At 55.2% G+C, this 22,787-nt stretch overlaps 1 protein-coding gene across 2 annotated transcripts in view; it reads left to right on the top strand.

Moving 5' to 3' along the window:
* The window catches only part of FBXO42 (F-box protein 42), a 56,201-nt gene extending 34,609 nt beyond the window's left edge, over nt 1-21,592 (top strand). The window contains exons 5-10 of one of the 2 annotated variants that reach the window (XM_054085849.1): nt 13,576-13,729; nt 16,174-16,284; nt 16,533-16,629; nt 17,625-17,681; nt 18,131-18,247; nt 18,393-21,591. In XM_054085849.1, the coding sequence (XP_053941824.1) occupies nt 13,576-13,729; nt 16,174-16,284; nt 16,533-16,629; nt 17,625-17,681; nt 18,131-18,247; nt 18,393-19,490 (1,634 nt within the window). In that variant the 3' untranslated portion in view covers nt 19,491-21,591. Of the gene's footprint in view, nt 1-13,575; nt 13,730-16,173; nt 16,285-16,532; nt 16,630-17,624; nt 17,682-18,130; nt 18,248-18,392 lie in introns of both variants that reach the window. The other variant, XM_054085848.1, reaches the window with a different exon arrangement.
* Nucleotides 21,593-22,787: the final 1,195 nt, after the last annotated feature.

Below are 22,787 nucleotides of genomic sequence, written 5' to 3' on the forward strand. Positions count from 1 at the left end.
AACTCTCTCAGTCTGTCCTTGTGCAGGAGGTGTTCCAGCCCTCAGATCATCCTTGCAGCCTCCTCTGGACCCATTCCAACAGCTCCATCTCCTTCTTGTGTTGAGGATTCCAGAACTGGACACAATCTTCCAGATGAGGTCTCACAGGAGAGGAATAGAGGGGCAGAATCCCCTCTCTCACCCTGCTGGCCACGCTGCTTTGGATGCAGCCCAGGACACGGTTGGCCTTCTGGGCTGTGAGCGCACGTTGCCGGCTCATGTCGAGCTTTTCATTGACCAGCACCCTAAGTCCTTCTCCTCAGGGCTGCTCTCCATCCCATCATCCCCAGCCTGTGTTGAAAACGGGGATTGCCTCGACCCAGGTGCAGGACCTTACACTTGGCCTTGTTGAACCTGATGATGTTCTCAGACGCCCACTTCTCCACCTCAAATGATCTGGTTGAGTCGGCTCTGTGTGATGTCAGATGGAATGGCTCCATCCACTGCCTTGTGCTGGGTCGATGCTGCTCTGCGTGCACTCCAGTCGCCGTCCCTGCCAGGGAGCAGCTAAATGAGCTCTCACGATGCGGTTGAGGATCGGTAAAGGTGATTTTACACCAACAAAGCAATGTAACTGCTGGTTCCTCTCTCCTGTTCCCTGCTCTTGGTGCGCCGCAGTAGTTGGAAGTTCTGCACATTTTTATCTGCAGACACAGTGTGTTGGGGGAAAAACAGTCCCTGCTGTGGGAAACAGTGTCCTCAGTGTGACAGCTCATCTGCTTTCTCAGCGGGTCAGCAAGGCACGTCTCTGGCTGTGGTGCTTCCATGGGGAAACATGCTTTGCCCTTTATCCTAACTCAGACACTTTGGCCTGACGTGGTAGGAATATATGGGAGAGAAATAGGGAGGGGAAAAGGGGCTTCGAGAGAAGTGGCTGGAAGGGAAGTGGATGTTTTGAGCAGTGATCTGGTTTTTCTCTTGCCTCGGTGTGGGTTTGGGAACCTGCAGTTCCCTTTAAGGCAAGGGAAGAGCTGAGCATCTTCTGTGTTGGTGCAAAAATAGAGTCAGGCAGGAGGAGATGTGTTCATCTTTGAGCCTTGGCTTTGGTTTAATTCATCAAGATCTCAGACACGGAGGACCCAGGGGCTCCGTGTCGGCAGTAAAGGCAGCCCTAAGAGAGGCTGGGTTTGCATCCCGTGCCTCTTGTGCCCCACAGCTCACTGGCTGCCACCCCTTCTTCCTCATGTTCAAAAGGAGACCCCAGAAGAGCTGCCAGGAGGTGTCCAGGGGGGCTTGCTCTGCCCTCATGGGAGCTGGCTACCTTGCCGGGGTAAAACCGGCAAGAGCAAGAGACTCAATAGGAATAGGTTTGGTAACACTGCATCGTGAGAGGGAGGGGGATTTATCCAGCATTTGAAATCCACCTGTATGGCATTCACCTTTCTAGCAGCATTCTTGTGTCTCTGTATCTCTCAGCCCTTCTTCTGGCATGGAAACCAGCTTGTTGCTTTAACCTTGTTGGATTTAGAGTCCCGGAGAGAAGCTCCCTGGGCACAGATCCCTCCAGAGATTAACGGAGGAATTTTTCTCACTATCACCTTTATCAGCCTCCAGGATGGATGCGGAGGATTTTTAGCCTGGTCCCTGCCTGCAGCGCACAAAGGCAGCTCGAGCGGGGCCGGGGCAGCTGCTGGACGGTGCTGGGCATCACTGTGGGTGGCACGGGCGCGTCTTAAACATGACCCCCAGGCCCTCTGAAAATCCTGCTGATGAGCAGGCGGTACCAAAACTGAGCAGAACTGTTTGCAGCCCTATTGGTAAATAAGAAGTCTGCGATCTGTAAAAATAGGGGTTTGAAGTTAGGAGTCCTTATACAGGCAAATGAGTTGTGTCATGTTAATGGTGCTGAGCGTCCAGTGGCTCCCGATGGGTGTGAGAACTGCAGGAGGTCTCACACGTAGAATCATGGAATGGTTTGGGTTGGAAGAGACCTCAAAGCCCATCCATTCCCACCCCCTGCCATGGGCAGGGACACCTCCCACTGGCTCAGGGGCTCCGAGCCCCATCCAACCTGGCCTGGAACCCCTCCAGGGATGGGGCAGCCACCACTGCTCTGGGCAGCCTGGGCCAGGGCCTCCCCACCCGCACAGCAAAACATTTCTCCTTAAGATCTCATCTCAATCTCCCCTCTTGCAGCTCAAATCCATTCCCCTCGTCCTGTCCCTGCTCTCCTTGATCCAGAGCCCCTCCTCGGCTTTTCTGGAGCCCCTTAAAGTGATAAAAGCAGAAGTTAAGGTTGATTGTGCAAGAGTTTTTACTTTTCCATGAGAATTTTTTCCTTTTGGGCTCTGACTTTTCCTGATGCTTGATTTCACAGCCCTGCAGAGAGTTTAATTCCTTGTGGCTCGTCTTAAGTTTGGCTGAGCGCAGCCAAGGTATTTGTGAGCTGTTGGGAGGCTGTGAGGCAGCCAAGGCATCTGTGAAACCTTCTCTTTTATTTCCTTTTCAGGAAAGAAGGCTTAAAAATATGCAAACGGGCGCCGTGTCCGCACATTGCGGTTGTTGACATTGGTGTTGTCTCCGATCTAATTAATGCATTGCACCAGGGAGGAAGCCGATAGCCTGAACCGGCCCCTGCCTGAGGCTGTGCCGTCACCTTCGGGAAAGGCGTGGTGGGTGGCAAGGTGTGATGAAGTTTTGCCTGACCACGAGTTCCCCTGGGCATTTTATTTCCATTTTATATCCCCCTCTGGTATTTTATTCGCTCCTCCCGGCTCTGTCACCAAGCCTTCCCTCTGCAGCAGGCTCCTTCCCCTTTGGGGCCAGCTCCAGCTTGGGATCACTGGAATCAACGCCCGCTGTCCCATGGCTGGATAACTCTTGCCAGCTGGGAAAGAGCTTTGAGAAGCCTTCGGAAAGGTCCCGCTTGGAGGCTTGGGGCAGGCTGTGCTGACACCTATCGGCAAGAGCTCATCTGAAGCATCCCAGCCAGCAGGCACACGGCCCAGCTGTGGATTTTCTGTCTCGTAGCTGATGCTGATGCTGTGACTTTGCCTTAAGGACCGTATCCACCAGGATTGCACACGTGATACTGGAGATTGAATATGCAATATTCACTTTACAGCATGTGCCCGGCTTCCAAACTGTCTGTAAATGCTCGCAGCCTGATTTTACATCTTCCCCAAAAGCATCTGCTGCAAAACATCCTTCAGTCTAGTAGGTGTGCGGGTGAACAAAGTGTTGGATCGTGCTTGTCTGCAGTCCAAAAGGTGAATCTTTATTCCCGACATGAAATATTTAGTGTGTTTGGCATTAAGTGCTGGATTTACCAGAATGGTGGGAAAAGCGCAGGCCCTGCATGAAGAAAGGGCAGTGCAGGAACTGGTGGAAATGAAAAAAAGGGAAAGACAGCAAGCAAGGGAAGGGCTGGTGAAAAGGGAGGTGCAAAGAGCTGGACTGAGTGACAGAATGATTTAGGGTGGAAGGGACATTAAAGCCCATCCAGTCTCACCCCCAGCCATGGGCAGGGACACCTCCCACTGGCTCAGGGGCTCCAAGCCCCATCCAACCTGGCCTGGAACCCCTCCAGGGATGGGACAGCCACCACTGCTCTGGGCAGCCTGGGCCAGGGCCTCCCCACCCGCACAGCAAAACATTTCTCCTTAAGATCTCATCTCAATCTCCCCTCTCTCAGCTCAAAACTGTTCTGCTCATCCTCTCCCTGCCCTCCCTGATCCAGAGCACCTCCCCAGCTTTCCTGGAGTCCCTTTCAGCACTGGAAGCTGCTCTAAGGTCTCCCTGCAGCCTTCTCTTCTCCAGGCTGAACAACCCCAATTCTCTCAGTCTGTCCTCCTACAGGAGGTGCTCCAGCCCTCAGATCATCCCTGTGGCCTCCTCTGGACCCATTCCCATATTTCCATCCCCTTCTTATGTTGGGGATTTGAGAACTGGATACAGGGCTCCAGATGAGTTCTCCCAAGAGCAGAGGGGCAGAATCCCCTCCCTCCCTCCCTGCTGGTCACGCTCCTTTTGATGCAGCCCAGGACACGGGTGAATATCCCTTCCTGTGTTGTGCTGGAGCTTCCAATACGAAGATGTTGGATTTTCAGGAAGGAGCTGCATTTTCTTCACGGGTGTAGCCCCGCTCCTCCCCACGACAAGCTTTTTGCCCATACTGGTGCCGACTCTGCCTGTACCCACAGGATGCTCTGTGGAGGATGGTTGAGGTTTTTTTAGCCCAATCTAGCTAAAACCTCACCAAATTACACAGTGGCCATTTCCTGAAATGCCGGTAATTTGAGGGTTCTCCGATGTCGGTGAAGCCTCTGCTGCCTCCCTCGCACTGTGGCAACGGGAGCGTGACTGGAGCAAAAAGTGCGGAGCTCAGCAGAGCCAGGGCACGCTCCTCCACTAACCCACACATCCCGCCCTCCCTTCCCTGCAATTAGCCGCTTATTACGGCCTCGTGGAGTCTGATACAGCAATTTCCATCTCTCCGTTTGCCTCCTGGAGGGAAGACAAGTTGCCAGAGCTGATCAACCCTTTCTCTCCCAAGTGCTGAGCTCTTTAGTTGGCATTGAAGCTGTTTTGTGTAGGATGACAGACTGTTACTCAAGGTCTGCGGGGTATCGCTTAAGGTATCTGTACGGTATCGCTTAAGGAGGGGGGAAAACCCAAGTAGTAAAGCAGAGAGAGGTGGATCACTGGCTGACGTTTTGATTCCACCCACCCGGAGGGAAAAGCAGCTTTTGCAACAGCAGCACCTATTACTGCAAGACTAAATTTGCATTTCCCAAAAGCAGGTGAGGTGTTTGCGAAGAGAGAATCATAAAATCACAGAATGGTTTGGGTTGGAAGGGACCTCAAAGCCCATCCAGTCCCACCCCTGCCATGGGCAGGGACACCTCCCACTGGCTCAGGGGCTCCAAGCCCCATCCAACCTGGCCTGGAACCCCTCCAGGGATGGGGCAGCCACCACTGCTCTGGGCAGCCTGGGCCAGGGCCTCCCCACCCTCACAGCAAAACATTTCTCCCCAAGATCTCATCTCAATCTCCCCTCTCTCAGCTCAAAACCGTCCCCCTCGTCCTCTCCCTGCACTCCCTGATCCAGAACCCCTCCCCAGCTTTCCTGGAGCCCCTTTCAGCACTGGAAGCTGCTCTAAGGTCTCCCAGCAGCCTTCTCTTCTCCAGGCTGAACAACCCCAACTCTCTCAGCCTGAACTCGTACAGGAGGTGCTCCAGCCCTCACATCATCTCTTTGGCCTCCTCTGGATTCGCTCCAGCAGCTCCATGTCCTTCCTGTGCTGAGAACTCCAGAGCTGGACCCAGGGCTCCAGTTTGATCTCTCCAGAGAGCAGCAGAGGGGCAGAATCCCCTCCCTTCCTGCTGGTCCCACTGCTCTGGATGCAGCCCAAGACATGGTTGGTTTCTGGAGTGTGAGTGCACGTTGCCGGGTCATGGAGCTTCTCCTCCAAGTCCTTCTCAGCATGGTGGCTCCAAATCCATTCTGCCCAGCCTGTAGTTGTGCTTGGAATGTGGGGTGACCTCACCCTAAGGAGGACTTGGCACCTCGGAGCGATGCTGCTGGTGAGGAACGCTCAGGGTGGACCCTCCTAAACCTCTCCTGCGGCTTCAGGCTGTGTGGATGGGAGCGATCCTTGTTTGCAGAGGGAAGGGGACGGAGCCCCAGGATGTTCTGGTGCTTTTATCTTGTTGCTGTTTGCTCAGCTTGCTGTGTAAGGACATTTTTGCCAAAGTATTAGTACAGAGTGACTCAGTAATCCTGTTGCACAGGGTTCAGAGGGCACTGCCTCTCCTTTTCAACAGCTTTATCGGGCTCGGAGTTGGGGCATGTAAGGATTTCCCAGGTGAAATAATGACTGTGACATTGCAAAAGTTCTGAGGTGACTTATCCTCCCCAGCGGGGATTTCTGCCTCCACCTTGTAGAGATTGTGAGAAACCAACCCTCTGGTTCAAACGTGGGTTTGTACCGGGCGCCTGTGTCCTTGTAGGGTGGAATCTCAACACTGGGAGTGTGGTGGAAGCTTTTTCTCTGCGTGGTTTGGTTACAAACACCCCTGACTTGGATAAAACCCCTCTGCAGTGGGGCAGATATCCTCCCCCACTACCTGAGAGGTGTTTTGGATGCGTGTGCTTCAAAGGTTTTGTCTCCCTGGTGGGGCAACAAAGCAGATCTTGTCCAGTTTTTCTTAAAATCTTGCAAAGCTGAATTCCTGAGCAAGGAAATTTTTTAAAGCCACTTTTGAGGGAACAGTAAATCGCATGTGGCTTTAGTAAGGGAAAATGGTACTTTCCTGGCTCTTAAAAGCTTTAAGGGTCTGGCAAGGACTGGATCGAAGCCATCCTGAAAATATTTGTAATCCCAGTGCCCTGTTTCAAATGTCTCGGGATGAAAAAGGTGACTTCCAGATGCTGGATCGAAGGGCAGCAAGTCTGAACTGCCGGGGGGAAAGAGCCGGTGTGCTGTGAGCTGTGGAGATGTCTGCTCTTTGTGTAGGAGCTCTCGTTCGGCACCTCCCAAAGCCAGTGCTGATGCAGGGGTGGTCAGGATGCTCATCCTCCGCCGGCCACGCCGTATTCCAGCCCCTGGGCTGCTGCTCCCCAGCTCATCGTCCCCGCTCTGTGACACCTCACAAGCTGCTGGTGAGGGCAAAGCTCCCCGGCCAGTCTGCATGCTGCTGAGGATCCCTGTCTGGCCTGGGAAGCAGAGGGATTTGTTCCTTCTTCCTTCCCTGGTTTCCTTTCCATCAAATGGGGAAGATTTAGGGATTTCACACTGTCGTTCGAGTTCAGGATGGACCTTCATGTGATGAGGTGTCATCAAGGTGATGCCTCAGCTGGAGTGGATGATGTTTCTAGATCAGGACCTGTGATGTGGCCTCTTTAAGTCTCTGCCAGCCTAAAAGCTGGGCTGATAAATCCCGAGGGAGCCTCGGGGCGGCAGGTTTCACCCTCTGCCAAGCCATGAGCGAGAGCCTGAGCTCTGTGTTTCACAGGCAGCTCCTCGGGACAGGGCACGGTTTAAAACTGCAACGAGACAGTTGGCTCCTCCTGCAGGGAGAGGTCTGGGATGGGGATTTGTGTGTCGGAGTAGGTCCAAATGTCCTTTTAGCCCCAATTCTGCTGCGACATCTGACAGCTGGGTCAACTTTTTCCCTTCTTAAAAGCAATTTGCTTTTTAACACCTCTTTTTGACTCGCCGTAAGCAACACAACCTCCTCAGGGTGAAATCCTGTAAAGCTTTGTGTTCTTCTGCAGGTGGGATGTCCTGAAATGCTGTGACTGCGCGGAGGGACAAACCACTTGGGGAACATTGGTCACTAGCAAACGTTGCTTTTGTACCTGACTGTGCAGGTCCAGCATCTACCTCGGGCTTTTCCTTTGAGATTGTAATACACCTCTCTGAAAGCAGAATCATGGATTGGTTTGGGTTGGAAGGGACCTCAAAGCCCATCCAGTCCCACCCCAGCCATGGGCAGGGACACCTCCCACTGGCTCAGGGGCTCCGAGCCCCATCCAACCTGGCCTTGAACCCCTCCAGGGATGGGGCAGCCACCACTGCTCTGGGCAACCTGAGCCAGGGCCTGCCCACCCTCACAGGAGAACATTTCTCCCTAAGATCTTCTCTCTATCTCCCCTCTCTCAGCTCAAAACTGTTCTGCTCATCCCAACACTACACTTCCTGATCCAGAGCCCCTCCTCAGCTTTCCTGGAGCCCCTTTCAACACTGGAAGCTGCTCTAAGGTCTCCCCGCAGCCTTCTCTTCTCCAGGCTGAACAACCCCAACTCTCTCAGCCTGTCCTCGTACAGGAGTTGCTCCAGACCCTGGATCATCTCCATGGCCTCCTCTGGACCCATTCCAGCGGGTCCAATACACCCTCCAGTTTAAGCACATCCTTGTGATGGGGTGTGATTTGTTGAACAAAAGGAATTTGTTGGCAGGGAGAGGCCAGCGTTGGCTGCCGTGTTTCCAGCACAGCTGGAGCCACAGCGGAGCAGGACCATTGCCTTCGTGCTTTCTTTGCTGTGCTGTCAGTGGCTGTTAGCCCCGAGCCCTTCCCAGGGATGGTTTCCTACGCCTTTGGTGTGCAGATTGCAGTCGGCTTTTGAACCTGGAAACTTGGCTTCCTTTACTCATTGAAGTCCACTGGCTGCTGGACCGAGCTTGCTTTAATTGCTCACCTTTGAAACTGGAAGCGCAGCTGTGGGCCTGGTTTTGTTTATCCTGGCGTTTGGTGTAAATGGAATTGGTTGGTGATGACTGTGATCGCCTCGCTGGAGTCACAGGGAGAGTAGCATTGTCTGGATGCTGTCTCGTCCGTCGCTGGTAGAGCTCAGGCAGCTTGAGAAACCCGTCAGATCCAGCAGTAACGGCCCCAAGCAGTTATCCACCTCCAGAAAGCTTAGTCTGCTGGGATAAAACTCCCCCAAACTTATCCCTGGATACAACCCCTGAACTCTTTCCGCATCTCCTTTGCCCCAATCCGGTGCAAACCCTTGGATCCATTCCAGTGCATCTCGTTTACACTGCTTCCCCTAACGGTGTCAACCTGATCTGGTTTAGTGGTGGACAAGTAGGGTTGGCCTTGATGATCTTTAAGGTCTTTTCCAACCAAGCAACTCTATGATTGGTTTGATTTTATGATTCTAAAGCCGTGTGATTGCTTTGAATCAGGCACCACAGGATATTTTTGCTCGCTTTAAGCTCCACTTGGTATTTGAGTTTGGAGTTGTAAGTGAAAGACTGGTCTGCAAATCCATGCTACGCGTGCCCATACAGCCAGGCTTTGCTTTTGTGGTTGCTGAGCTCTGCGTGTGCTGCTCCGGTTGCATTAGAGAGCTGAATAAATGGGCTTTAAAAACTGCTGATAAGGATGGATCCTAAATAGATGGCAGCCAGAGCTTGTGCCAGAAGAGATCAGAGGCCAGCATTTCTCTTCCAAACATCCGTGGAAGCCAGAGATCTTTGTTTTGTGTAAAGTATGGATCTGCTCCGCAAGCCAGGAAAATCCATCAGCTGGGGAAAAAATAGCTGGGTACAGCTTTTAACTCCTCACCCGTACCGAATAAACAGCGTCAGCTGTAAAGAGATGGTGCCTTCTATGTTTAGTAGTAGTTAATTGTGTTACACCCTCTGCCTGCTTGGATTTTTATCCCCAAGGAAAGATAATCCGATATTGGGCTGCACGGTGCTATCAGGGCGTGGAGCTTGGAAACCTGTGCTCTGACCAAGGGAGCAGCTCCAAGCAGCGCAATTAGCTAACAATGTTCTGCAGGTGCTCAGGTTCCTGGCGAGGAACAGAAGCCGTTTCATTTGCAAGCGTAATCCTGGAGAGGAAGAAGCCCTCCCATGTCAAGTATGTTCCTGCGAGCCTTTGAAACGCCGCTTGGCGCTCCTTCCAAAGAGCTTGGAGGTCGTTAAGGGCCCCATGTAATTGCGTCGTGTCCGTTTGATGTCCCTGCTGCCCTCCCTGCGCTCTTCCGCATACTTGGGACCTGAAGTCACAAAGGCTACCGGTCGCCTTCCCCATGGGCAGGGCAGGAGCTGCTCTGTCTCCTTGGGCCCTTCCCAGGAAGGGCAGCTCTGTCCTGGAGAGCAGCGGTGCTCATTCCCGGGTTTAACCGCTCTTTTTCCATGTGTTTCTGCTCCAGTGTGAGATCACTGAGGCCCTCTCCAGTGCGACAAACTCATGGTGCCTCTTCTGCAAGGACAGCTGTGGATGTAATGCTCCAGGCTCAGGGAGGAGCAGCTGGAAAGCTGCCTGGAGGAGAAGGCCCTGGGGGTGCTGGGCAACAGGAGCTGAACATGAGCCAGCGGTGGCCCTGGTGGCCAAGGAGGCCACCAGCATCCCGGCTTGGCTCAGCCCTGGGGTGGCAGCAGGAGCAGGGAAGGGATCGTCCCCCTGCACTCGGCACTGGGGGGGCCACACCTTGAATCCTGGGTTCAGTTCTGGCCCCTCACTCCAAGAAGGACCTGGAGCACATCCGAAGAAGGGAACGGAGCTGGGGAAGGGTCTGGAGAACAGGGGTTGTGGGAGTGGCTGAGGGCCCTGGGGCTGTTTATCCTGGAGAAGAGGAGGCTGAGGGGAGAGCTCATGGCTCTCTGCAGCTCCTGAGAGGAGGTTGTGGGGAGGTGGGTGCTGGGCTCTGCTCCCCAGGGACAGCCATGGGACGAGGGGAAATGACCGGGGCAGGTTCAGATTGGATAGAGGGAAAAATTCCTTCACCAAAAGGATTCTCAGGCCCTGGCAGGGGCTGCCCAGGGAGGTGATGGAGTCTCCGTCCCTGGAGGGAGTCAAAACATGTTCAGAGGTGGCACTTGGGGCCATGGTTTAGCAAGCACGATGGGGTTGGGCTGATGGTTGCACTGGATGAGCTTAGAGGGCTTTCCCAGCCTGAATGATTCCATGGTTCCATATCCCATCTCTCTGGTTGGAAGCGGCTCTGAGAGGCCATCGCTTCTTTGACTTGTGAAATCCAGATGCGTTTCCTGCATTGCAGACTGAAACTCTGCTCACGGACACCCGTGCGGCATCCAATAACAGGGAAAGCTTCCTGAAAGAACAGGCCGAGCCTCTCCCCTGGGCTGTTCATCCTGTTGACTCATTTGGGAACCATCTCAGTGTCTGAAGCTGGGGTTGACCTTCAGGTTACAGCAGTAGGAGGGTGGCTCTCCTCACTCGGCACCAACCCAGACCTTTCTGACCCAAGCGTTGATCTGTTTCTTTATCCTAAATAACTCTATTTGATCCTTCTCACTGAAAAATAACCTAATTTAAACCCGCCCCTTTCACCCTGTGGTGTCCTCGGTGGAGAAACCTAGCCAGCCTCTGCAAGCTGGATAGAAGTGTTCCTAGTGGTCTGGGTTGTGATGCCAAGCTTGGGAGAGCAACTTTATCCTCTGCCGGGGAAATAGTTAGGCTGGAAACTTTCTGGTGTGGATTAATGAATTGCATAGAGGCAGAGAATGAGCTGCCCTGGAATTGCAGGCTGAGATTTGGGAACAAAGAGTAACCAAAGCATAGAATCATAGAGTAGTTTAGGTTGGAAGGGACCTTAAAGATCATCCAGTCCCACCCCTGCCACGGGCAGGGACCCCTCCCACTCTCAGGGGCTCCAAGGCCCATCCAACCTGGCCTGGAACCCCTCCAGGGATGGGGCAGCCACCACTGCTCTGGGCCACCTGGGCCAGGGCCTCCCCACTCTCATAGTAAAGAAATTCCTCCTTATGTCCAGTCTAAATCTGTCCCTCTCCAGTTTACACCCATTGCCCATCATCCTATCCCCACAAGCCTTTATGAACAGCCCTTCTCCAACTTTCTTGTAGCCCTTTCAGGTAGTGGAACGTCGCTTTAAGGTCTCCTCTGAGCCTTCTCTTCTCCAGGCTGAACAACCCCAACTCTCTCAGCCTGTCCTCGTACGGGAGGTGCTCCAGCCCTCAGATCATCTTTGCAGCCTCCTCTGGGCTCGTTCCAACAGCTCCATCTCCTTCTTATGTTGAGGATTCCAGAACTGGACACAATCTTCCAGATGAGGTCTCATAAGAGAGGTCACAGATGTGACCTCCTTGTCTTTAAGGAGACCATGGGCATCGCTCTGTCTGTGCTCCAGCACAAGAATTGCTTTGTGCGTGACTTCTTTCCCTTTTCCCCTAAACCGTGTGCATGGGAGCACCCAAATGTGCATTGTCCCTGGCTAAAGTCTCAGGACCTCGTGTCCATCTCCCCCATGTCTGGTTGTGTTTTGGTTGGGCTTTCACCTCCCACCACCTGGATCCCATCGCAATCGAAGTGGAACCCATTGCGATCAAAATGCTTTCCTCAGCTGCAGCTTCTTAAAAATAGCTGCTCCGCTTTCTTTTAAAAGCAGGCCCTTTTCCGTATGTCATTCACCGCTAAAAGTGTTCCTCCGAGTCCCGTTGGGGCAGCGGAGGAGAGGGCGGTTTGGTGCAGCAGCCGTCTCGCAGCGGGTGACGGGGCGTCTACCTGGCCCCTGAGCTGCCCCGGGCACGCGCGGCCCTGGGTTTGGCGTGATGTGTTTCCGGTTCTTTGGAAAGCGTGACTGCGGAGGCAGAGGAATCTGTCCAGTGTCAGTGACAGCGTGGGGAGGAGGACGCTCAGATGCATCAATCCCGGCTGGAGAGGCTTTAGCTTTTCCTGGGAAGCAATTCATAGAGCCATGGAATGGGTTGGGTTGGAAGGGACCTCAGAGTCCATGGAGTCCCACCGCCTGCCATGGGCAGGGACGCCTCCCGCCTCAGTGACCCAGCGCTCGCAGGCACTGGGGTGGTGGCAGAGCAGCAATAGGTTAGGAGACAAGCTTGGAGCTTTGCTGGCCACCAGGGAAACCTTTGGGATGCACAGCACTTCCTGAGTGCAGCTATCGCAACAGTGCTGAGCTCAAAGTTGCGTTGTCTTGCTTGTGTGTGTCCTACTGAGGAGGCCTCAGCCCCCATGGAGCTTTTTGAACCTCCAACAAGTCAAGCAAAAAGTCTCTTTGATTACTAAGTTCATGGATGACACCAAGCTGGGTGGAAGGGTTGATCTACTTGAGGGCAGGGAGGCTTTGCAGAGGGATCGGGACAGGTGGGATCCATTGGCTGAGACTACGGGATGAGGTTCAACACAGCCAAGTGCCGGGTCCTGCACTTCGGTCACAACAACCGTGTGCAGCTCCAGACTTGGGGAAGAGCGGCTGGGAAGCTGCCTGGAGGAGGAGGATCTGGGGGTGTTGGTCAACAGCGGCTGAACACGATCCAGCAGTAGCCCTGGTGGCCAAGAAGGCCACCAGCATCCAGGCTTGGCTCAGCCCTGGGGTGGCAGCAGGAGTAGGGAAGGGAAGCGAGTTGCACCAGGACAGGTTCAGAGTGGACATCAAGAGGAATTCCTTCACCGAAAGGGTTCTCAGGCTCTGGCAGAAGCTGCGCAGGGAGGTGGTGAAGTCCCCGTCCCTGGAAGGGTTTAAAAGACAGGCAGATGAGGTGCTCAGGGATGGTTCAGTGGTGGACAAGTACAGTTAGACTCGATGATCTCCAAGGTCTTTGCCAACCAAACAATTCTCTGTTTCTGTGATTTTGGCTCTGCAGGCTCAGGGGGGGTCTGTCAGCTCCCGTGGGGAAACTTTCGGGGTTTAATTGTGCCACTTCATGAAAGATGGGTTTGGTGCGCGCGTACCCCAGCGATCTGCCACGAGTGACACCGCCTGCGTTGGAATCGGCGTTCGCTCTCCCCCCGTCCTCTGGGAGAAATTACGAGGGATTTGGAGGTTAATTATTGCTTTTATTCCGTGCTAAAGCAATAATTTCCCAGGATGTGTTGGAAAGCCGGCAATTTCCTGGCAGTGAGTGGCAGATGTTTTGCTGTACGCGAGATGTGCTTTCAGGCTCCTACTAATTACAACGACACAAATTGGCAGGAGTTTGCTTCCCAGACTCCCAGCTCTAATTTTGCCTTCTTTTCTGCGCTCTTTTTAAAGGTGGAGCGTCCTTGTTGTCACACTTCGGAAAATCTGATGTCGAGTTGGCAGCTGAGGTGGAGCGTGGTGTCCTAACCTTCCCCTTCTCTGTCCCTGCCCAGGTTCCTACCCCTCGCCCAAGGCCGGGGCCACGCTGGTGGTCTACAAGGACTTGCTTGTGCTTTTTGGTGGGTGGACACGGCCGAGCCCTTACCCTCTGCACCAGCCAGAGAGGTTCTTCGATGAAATCCATACGTACTCACCCTCCAAAAACTGGTAAGAGCACATCTGGAGTTGAAGCGTGGGCTTTGATCCTGTAAAAATGTGTAATGCAGCTGGAGGAATGCCGGAGGGCGTCTCGCAGAGCCCACCTGGCACTGGCTCGTAGGGAAGCTGGGTTTCCAAGGTGTGTCTGATCCTGCGTTGTCTGCTGTGCTCTTACTAAAAACAGCACAAACCAACCAACCCTAAAACACAAGAGCAGAGCAGAGACCTGGGCTCGCTGCTGCCCGGCACCGCCTGGGTGGTTTTGGCCTCCATGTCGCTCTCAGCTCTCACCAAGGGAGACAGGATAAAGGGAGCCCAGTCCAGCTGGCAGGCGGCGTCCCCAGGGCTCCACGGTGCGGCTGGTCCTATTTAATATTGTTATCCATGATCCAGATGAGGAGATGGAGCGCTTCCTCAGAAAGTTTGCAGATGACACCAAACCAAGCAGGAGTGTTCACCTGCTTGGGGGCAGGATGGCTCTGCAGAGGGATCTGGCTGGGCTGGATCCATGATCTGAAGGGCATGAAGGCTCTGCAGAGGAATCGGAACAGGCTGGATCGATGGCCAAGGCCAACGGGATGAGGTTCAGCACAGCCAAGTGCCGGAGCCACAACCCCATGTGGCTCCAGGCTTGGGGAAGAGCGGCTGGAAAGCTGCCTGGAGGAGAAGGACCTGGGGGTGTTGGATGACAGTGGCTGAACATGAGCCAGCGGTGGCCCGGGTGGCCAAGAGGGCCACCAGCATCCTGGCTTGGCTCAGCCCTGGGGTGGCAGCAGGAGCAGGGAAGGGATCGTCGCCCTGTACTCGGCACTGGGGAGGCCACACCTCGAATCCTAGGTTCAGTTCTGGCCCCTCACTCCAAGAAGGACCTGGAGGGGCTGGAGCGCATCCGAAGAAGGGAACGGAGCTGGGGAAGGGTCTGGAGAACAGGGGTTGTGGGAGCGGCTGAGGGCTCTGGGGCTGTTTATCCTGGAGAAGAGGAGGCTGAGGGGAGAGCTCATGGCTCTCTGCAGCTCCTGAGAGGAGGTTGTGGGGAGGTGGGTGCTGGGCTCTGCTCCCGAGGGACAGCCATGGGACGAGGGGAAATGGCCTCACGTTGCACCAGGGCAGGTTCAGATTGGATAGAGGGAAAATGTCCTTCCTTGACAGAGCGGTGAAGCCCTGGCAGGGGCTGCCCAGGGAGGTGGTGGAGTCTCCATTCCTGGAGGGGTTCAAAAACTCATGTGACCATCGCACTTGGGGCCATGGTTTAGCAAGCACGATGGGGTTGGGCTGACAGTTGCACTGGATGAGCTTAGAGGTCTTTTCCAACCTCACTGATTCCCTGATTCTCTGTGTCTGCCCCGGTTTAGAGTTCTCTGCCTTTGCGGCTCCTGGGTGAGTGCGTCCAGCAGTGACCACAGAGATGGCAGGAATGTTCCTTTCCCCTTTAAGCTCAGTTCAGCTGCTTTCAGACCAGGCTTTCTCACTGCTGCTTGTGCGTGAGAAAGGAGCGACTGCTGTATCAAAGCGACTATAGTTCCTGCTCCTCTTTCATTGAGAACTTGTCATCCTCAGAAGTATCAATTATCCGATGCACTTTGGGGCAGTGTTGTTAAACGCTGTAATTAAACCATGTTGGAGATCATTCAGGGTGAACTTAATTGAAAGGAGCAACTTTTCCAACCCGGCCTTGTGACTCTTGGTGTGCTTAAAAAATGCGTAGCACATTAGTATTTCTAATTAGTTTCATTATTATCTGGATCTTTGGAGGCTTTCCTCTGTAAAAGGTTCTTGAGGACTTCCCTGGCCTCTGAGATTTTTTCCTTTTGCCATTCACAGAATGGTTTTGGTTGGAAAAGACCTTTAAGATCGTCGAGTCCAACCACCGATCCAGCCCTGCTAAGCCCACCACCAGACCACGTCCCCAAGTACGACATCTACTCGTCTTTTAAACCCCTCCAGGGATGGGGACTCCACGCGTCCCTCCGCAGCCACTGCCAGGGCCTGAGAATCCTTTTGGTGAAGGAATTTTTCCCACTATCCAATCTGAACCTCCCCTGGAGCAACGTGAGGCCATTTCCCCTCGTCCCATGGCTGTCCCTCGGGGGCAGAGCCCAGCACCCACCTCCCCACAACCTCCTCTCAGGAGCTGCAGAGAGCCATGAGCTCTCCCCTCAGCCTCCTCCAGGATAAACAGCCCCAGGGCCCTCAGCCGCTCCCACAACCCCTGTTCTCCAGACCCTTCCCCAGCTCTGTTCCCTTCTCCGGATGCACTCCAGCCCCTCCAGGTCCTTCTTGGAGTGAGGGGCCAGAACTGAACCCAGGATTCGAGGCGCGGCCTCCCCAGCGCCGAGTGCAGGGGATCGATCTCTTCCCTGCTCCTGCTGCCACCCCAGGGCTGATGCAGGCCAGATCATCCAGCACATTCTTTTCCAGCGCAATGGTGAATGTCTTGCTCCTTCTTTCCCCAGGTGGAACTGCATCGTGACCACCCATGGCCCCCCTCCCATGGCAGGACACTCCTCCTGTGTCATCGAAGACAAAATGATCGTCTTTGGGGGCTCACTAGGATCTCGACAGATGTAAGGTTGGGGTGAGGGTGTTTGACAAGTGCTCCTGCAAGCAAGGAGTGAGGTGTGGTGGTCCCGGGGTTGCCCATAGCATTTGAGAAGGGAATCTCTGTAGGGATTTGGGTCTACCTCCTGCCTTTGCATGGCCTTCACCTCTCATGGTGAATTCCCTTGAGGCTGCAGCCCGTGATAATCCCAACTGCCCCGAGGGTCTGCTTATCCCAGCGGTATCATCAACACTTGTTGTCTCATCCTTGCAGGAGCAACGACGTCTGGGTGCTGGATCTCGAGCAGTGGGCTTGGTCCAAGCCCAACATCTCTGGGCCCAGCCCTCACCCGCGTGGTGGCCAGTCTCAGGTGAGCTCTCCTTTGCTAGCTCAGCTCCCCAACGCGCTGCCGGAGGTAAACTAGACACGGCTCCATCTTCCAGGCAGCTCTTAGCAGGTCTCCTGGAAGCCAGCACTTGATTTCCAAGTTATCTTTGGAGCCATTGCCCAGCGGGCCCTTCTTTTTGTAGCCATCCGTTGGGTGAGGGTGCACCTGCGACCTCGCAGCGCTCAGGCGGGTGCTGTGCCTCGCGTGTGACTCAGCTCTAATGAGCATTGCTGGAAAACAAATTGCTGTTTTCACCCAGCGCACGTCCCTCATGGCATTTAAGATCAATCAGGTGTTATCGCAGGCTGGTTTGGCTCAGGGCCCTTTTGATTGCTCCGCTCTCCTCATCCTGGGTTCCAGCGACTCTGGATTGGACCCGCTTGAAGCGCAGAGCTGGCAGCGCCTCTTTAATTGCCCGCCTGGGGCAGGGAGCTCGTGGCAGTCACTCGCCTCGATGCAGGTGTCTCCGTGGCAGCTGGCATCCCGGCTTTCCCTTTGGGGCCAGAGGTGTGTGAGCTCATTTTGGCCTAGCAAGGGCACCCAGAAAGATTGGATGGATCTTGCTTCAAACTGTCTTTTTCCATCTGCTGGAAAAGGAGATGAAGGAGCTACGTCACCCACTAGCATCTCACAAATATTACTGCAAGGATGTGGCCTCCTTCCCTGTGGTCTTTTTACCTTCTTCCCTTTGCGCCCCTTCCTCAGCTTTGGGAAGCATAATTGTTCTCCCTGTAAGAGGAACAGGTTTTTGAGCCATTTGGGATAAGACACTGAGGTGAACCCTGCATCCTCGGGCCCAGCAAAATCGGCTCTCGATCCCAGCTCTGCTCCTTATCCCGGGGCGGAGAGAACTGGCAGCGTCTGCATGGCTGGGAAGCCGTAACGTGGCTCTGCCTGCACTTGGAGGCCTTGCCGAAAGCACCGGGGATGGCATTGTGTTCTTCCCGGTCTGAAACGCTTTTCTCTGTCTTCTCCAGATCGTAATTGACAACGAAACCATTTTAATCCTCGGCGGCTGTGGTGGTCCCAACGCAGTAAGTATCCTGGCGGGAGTGTGGGCTTCTCGCCGTAACTGAGCCCTGAGTGCTGGACTGGGGAGAGCAGGGACACCGCGCATTATCCTGGCATCTTATCCTGCAAATCTGGGCACCCACGCAGAAGATTTTCAAGAGAAGCGGCCTTGCTCTTGCTAGAGCTGCTTTAATTAAGGAAGAAGCACCCCGGGCACTATCTGAGCAGCTCGCCAAGGTTAATTGAGCCTTGGAAGAATTAGCCCTGGTTTTATACTGGGGTAGAAGATGGAGATGGAGGGATTGTCTGTGGCCACAGCGGGGTGCGGTCACTCCTGGGCAGTCGGATCCTGATCTGGGTCACCATTCCTCTGTCTGCAGCAGCTCCTACCTGTGATGGGATGATCTCAGCACCAAAGCACACTCCTCCCTCTCCGTCCGGGCTCCTCAATCTGTCACGCTTGCCTTCACAGCTGTTCAAAGATGCCTGGTTACTGCACATGCACTCCAACCCCTGGACGTGGCAGCCGCTCAAGGTGGAGAATGAAGACCACGGAGCTCCAGAGCTGTGGTGCCATCCTGCCTGCCGGGTACGCAGCGGGGTCTCTGCTTTCTCAAACACCCACTGATCTTTATTGCTTGCCTGGAATGCTCCACTCTCCCTTACTTTTACCCCAAACCAGCACAAACGCTCATCCCGCAGTTTTTAACCCTTTATCTCTCCTCCTCTTCCAGGTGGGACAGTGCGTCGTGGTCTTTAGCCAAGCTCCCAGCGGAAGAGCCCCGCTGAGTCCCAGCTTGAACTCTCGCCCCTCTCCCATCAGTGCCACGCCGCCCGCCCTGGTCCCCGAAACACGGGAATACCGCTCACAGTCTCCCGTCAGGAACACGGACGAGGCTCCCTGCGTCAACGGCCGCTGGGGCACCTTGCGACCCAGAGCGCAGAGGCAAACCCCTTCGGGCTCGCGGGAAGGCAGCCTCTCCCCAGCCAGGGGGGACAGTTCCCCCGTACTCAACGGTGGGAGTTTATCGCCCGGAGCCATGGCAGCCGGCGGGGCCTCCTTGGACAGCCCCGTGCAGGTCCTATCGCCCAGCACGCCTTCCACGGCTGAAGGATACGACCTAAAAGTAGGACTCGCCTTGGCACCGCGCCGAGGATCGCTTCCAGAGCAGAAAGACCTGCGTTTGGGATCCGTCGACCTGAGCTGGGACCAGAAACCGGCTTCCATCATCTGCCAGCTGGACGGTGTGGAGGGCAGGACGGTCGGCACGAGCGTGAGGAACCCCCCTGAGCAAACCAACGGCATCCACACGCCGCCTCACGTCGCCAGCTCCCTCCCGGGTGCCGTCTCCCCCAGCGCGCTTCGGAGGAGCCTGGAGGCTGTCAAAGCCCTCTCTTCCAAAGCCACCTCGGCTTCTGCGGCGCTGAGCCCTCCGCTGGCTTCTTCCCCAGGGTCTCCGGGTGCCGAGACGGGCTCGGCAGCGCGTCCGGGCTCTACCCAAAGCGAGGGCCATTCCTTACCTCCCATCGCCCGCCGCCTGGGCCACCACCCTCCCCAATCCCTCAACGTTGGGAAGCCTTTATACCAGAGCATGAACTGCAAACCCATGCAGATGTACGTGCTGGACATTAAGGACACCAAGGAGAAAGGACGAGTTAAATGGAAAGTGTTCAACAGCAGCTCGGTGGTGGGGCCACCCGAAACCAGTTTACACACAGTGGTGCAAGGCCGAGGGGAGTTAATCATCTTCGGGGGCCTCATGGACAAGAAACAAAACGTCAAATACTATCCCAAAACAAATGCCTTGTACTTTGTGCGAGCAAAAAGATAATGCGGCCCAAGCCCTTCGCCGTCGTCCCCTCCTCCCCCATCCCTGCGGCTCTTCCCTCTCCTTGCCCGACCCGTGCTCCATCCGCAGGTGCTCAAACTGTGAATTTAGGGAGCAAGAAACCAATAAAGGCCAAGCAAAACCTCCAGCGCTGCCCTGCCGCTTCCCAGTAAGATCCCAGTTAAACGAATCGTGTTTACAGGCGGCGAAGGACCCGCTGCCATCCAAGCCAAGGATTTGGGATGAGCAGGTAGGGAATTGCACCCTCCAGTAGCCTCTTTATTTTGGAGGGATTTGAGAGGCTTTGTGTCTCAAACTCCTCCTTGATGGGAGTAAAAACGATTTGATATGAACAAACTCAAGGCCGGCAGGCAGGAGGCTGTCGGGGTGCGTGCACTCATTAGCTCTGTGCTTGACTCCGTAAGGAAAATGGCAGCAATACCCCAGCAGGAATCTCCCAGCGCTGCAGACCTTTGCTTGACATGAACACGATGCCTTGTTTTCACCTCTCACACTTTGGCCTACAGCTCACGTTCCTGTCCTCTGTCTGGGACCATAAGAAGGAAGAAAGCGCAGATTTTTTTGCATTAAGATGCCAAAAATATTAAGAACGATCCGGGTGTTCTCCTCTCCTCCCTGCCATGTGCTGCATCGGGCTTTGGGATCATCCCTGATCTTTCCTAAGCAGCAAAAACCCACACAATTTACTCTAAAAACCCCATTATTCCCCCAAAGCCGAGACATTTGGCTGCTGATTCCCTTCTAAATTTGAAGGTTTTGTCCCATTTAACAGCGTGCAAACCCTTCCAAGGCTGAACCAGCACCTCCCTAGTGTTGGACTAGTGCACACGAGTCCTTGTAGCCTGGCAACAGGGCTGCTTTTCCAGCCAAAAAGCTGGATATTGGTAAATTTGAGGGCGCGAGGGCAGTAATTGCAACTCATCTTTGCACATGCCTCCTCCTGCAAACATTCAAATCCAAAGGGATTCGACCTGTGCATCCTTCCAGGCCACCCTCCCTCCTTCCCTTTCCCCTCCAGATGATGGGGGGTGGGAAAAATGGGTGGATTCTGCCAGGTTTTGGTCAACAACCTCCAGCCCCTGACACGTGGGAGCCCTCTCCACACCGGCAGTGCCATGACGTGGCCCCTTTTCCCTTCTTTTTATTCCCTCTCTGTCCCCACTGAGCTTTTTTGCCGGTTGGAGCCTTAAATTGCATCTCGGCCACGTAGGGATGGGGAGGGTTTTGCTTCGTCTGCAGCTTTTCCCCCCTCTGTAAATAAATCCCTGATGAAATCCAGCCTCTCCCACTCTATTCCAAATGTATTTGATCCTAAACGAAGGCAAAAAGGCAATTTCCCTCAAAAAAAAAACCTTAGGAGCACCCAAGGTCATCTGGGAAGTCTCCGCTTTAAGCTTCACCGCAGGGAAGGCGGTTGGGGCTTCAGCATTGATTCTCCCTCCCCTTTGCATGTTCTCCTGCCATCCACTCCCAAAAAAAAGTCAAAACTGGGATCGAAGGTGGGTTTCCATCCCTCTCCCTGTGTGCAGCATCCCTCAAGGGGCGTTTTTCCCATCTCCATCCTCAACTGGCCCCAAAATCCCATTAATGGGTCAAAAAATCCCACTAATGGGTCCAAAAATCCCTCTAATGGGTCCAAAATCGTTTTGGGAGCTGACCGCTCCCAAAATCCCACTAACTGCTCCCTAAAATAATGCTGACCTGCCCCAAAATCTCACTAACCCGTCCCAGAATCCTACTAACCAGTCACCAAATCCCACAAACTGGTCCCAGAATAACGCTAACCAGTCCAAACTTAACGCTACCTGGTCCCAGAATCCCCTAAACTGGTCCCAAAATCCCACTAACTGGACCCAAAATAACACTAACCAGTCCCAAAAGCCCACAAAATGCTCCCCATAATCCCTCAAACTGGTCCCAATACAATGCTGACCAGTCCAAACTAATGCTTCCCGCTCCCAAAACCTCACAAACCGGCCCCAAAATCTCACAAACCAGTCCCAAATCATCACTCTGTGGTCCCCAAACCCCACGATCTGTGCCCAAATCCCCCCTCTCCATTCCCAGTCCCTCCGAGGCACCGCTGGGTGGCAGTCCCAGGGGTCTCTGGGTGCCCATGGGTGCTGGGGGGGGCGGGTGTCTCTGGGTGCCCCATGGGTGCTGGGGGGGGTCTCTGGGTGCCCCGTGGGCACTGTGGGCAAGTCTCGGGGGTCTCTGGGTGCCCCATGGGTGCTGGGGGGCTCTCTGGGTGCCCCGTGGGCACTGTGGGCAAGTCTCGGGGGTCTCTGGGTGCCCCATCGGTGCTGGGGGGCTCTCTGGGTGCCCCGTGGGTGCTGTGGGCGAGGCTTGGGGGTCTTTGGGTGCCCCGTGGGTGCTGGGGGGGGTCTCTGAGTGCCCCGTGGGTGCTGGGGTGGGGGGGGTCTCTGGGTGCCCTGTGGGTGCTGGGGGCGAGGCTCGGGGGTCTCTGGGTGCCCCATGTGTGCTGTGGGGGGTCTCTGAGTGACCCGTGGGTGCTGTGGGTGCCGTGGGTGCCAGTCTCGGGGGGTCTCTGGGTGCCCTGTGGGTGCTGTGGGTGAGGCTCGGGGGTCTCTGGGTGCCCCGTGGGTGTCGTGGGTGAGGTTCGGGGGTCTCTGGGTGCCCTGTGGGTGCTGTGGGTGCCAGTCCCGGGGGTCTCTGAGTGCCCCGTGGGTGCTGTGGGTGAGGCTCGGGGGTCTCTGGGTGCCCCATGGGTGCTGTGGGCGAGGCTCGGGGGTCTCTGGGTGCCCCATGGGTGCTGTGGGGGGGGTCTCTGAGTGCCCCGTGGGTGCTGTGGGTGCCAGTCCTGGGGGTCTCTGGGTGCCCTGTGGGTGCTGTGGGTGAGGTTCGGGGGTCTCTGGGTGCCCTGTGGGTGCTGTGGGTGAGGTTCAGGGGTCTCTGAGTGCCCCGTGGGTGCTGTGGGTGAGGCTTGGGGGTCTCTGGGTGCCCCGTGGGTGCTGTGGGGGGTCTCTGAGTGCCCCGTGGGTGCTGTGGGCGAGGCTCAGGGGTCTCTGGGTGCCCCGTGGGTGCTGTGGGGGGTCTCTGAGTGCCCCATAGGTGCTGTGGGCGAGGCTCGGGGGTCTCTGTGTGCCCCATGGGTGTTGTGGGGGGGTCTCTGAGTGCCCCGTGGGTGCTGTGGGTGAGGTTCGGGGGTCTCTGAGTGCCCCGTGGGTGCTGTGGGTGAGGTTCGGGGGTCTCTGGGTGCTGATCAGTCTCTGCCCCCCGGGATGAATTTTTAGCTGTTTAACAAATAAAAAGTGATCA

Source organism: Cuculus canorus, chromosome 21, assembly GCF_017976375.1.
Source record: "Cuculus canorus isolate bCucCan1 chromosome 21, bCucCan1.pri, whole genome shotgun sequence".
Classification (NCBI taxonomy): Eukaryota; Metazoa; Chordata; class Aves; order Cuculiformes; family Cuculidae; genus Cuculus; species Cuculus canorus.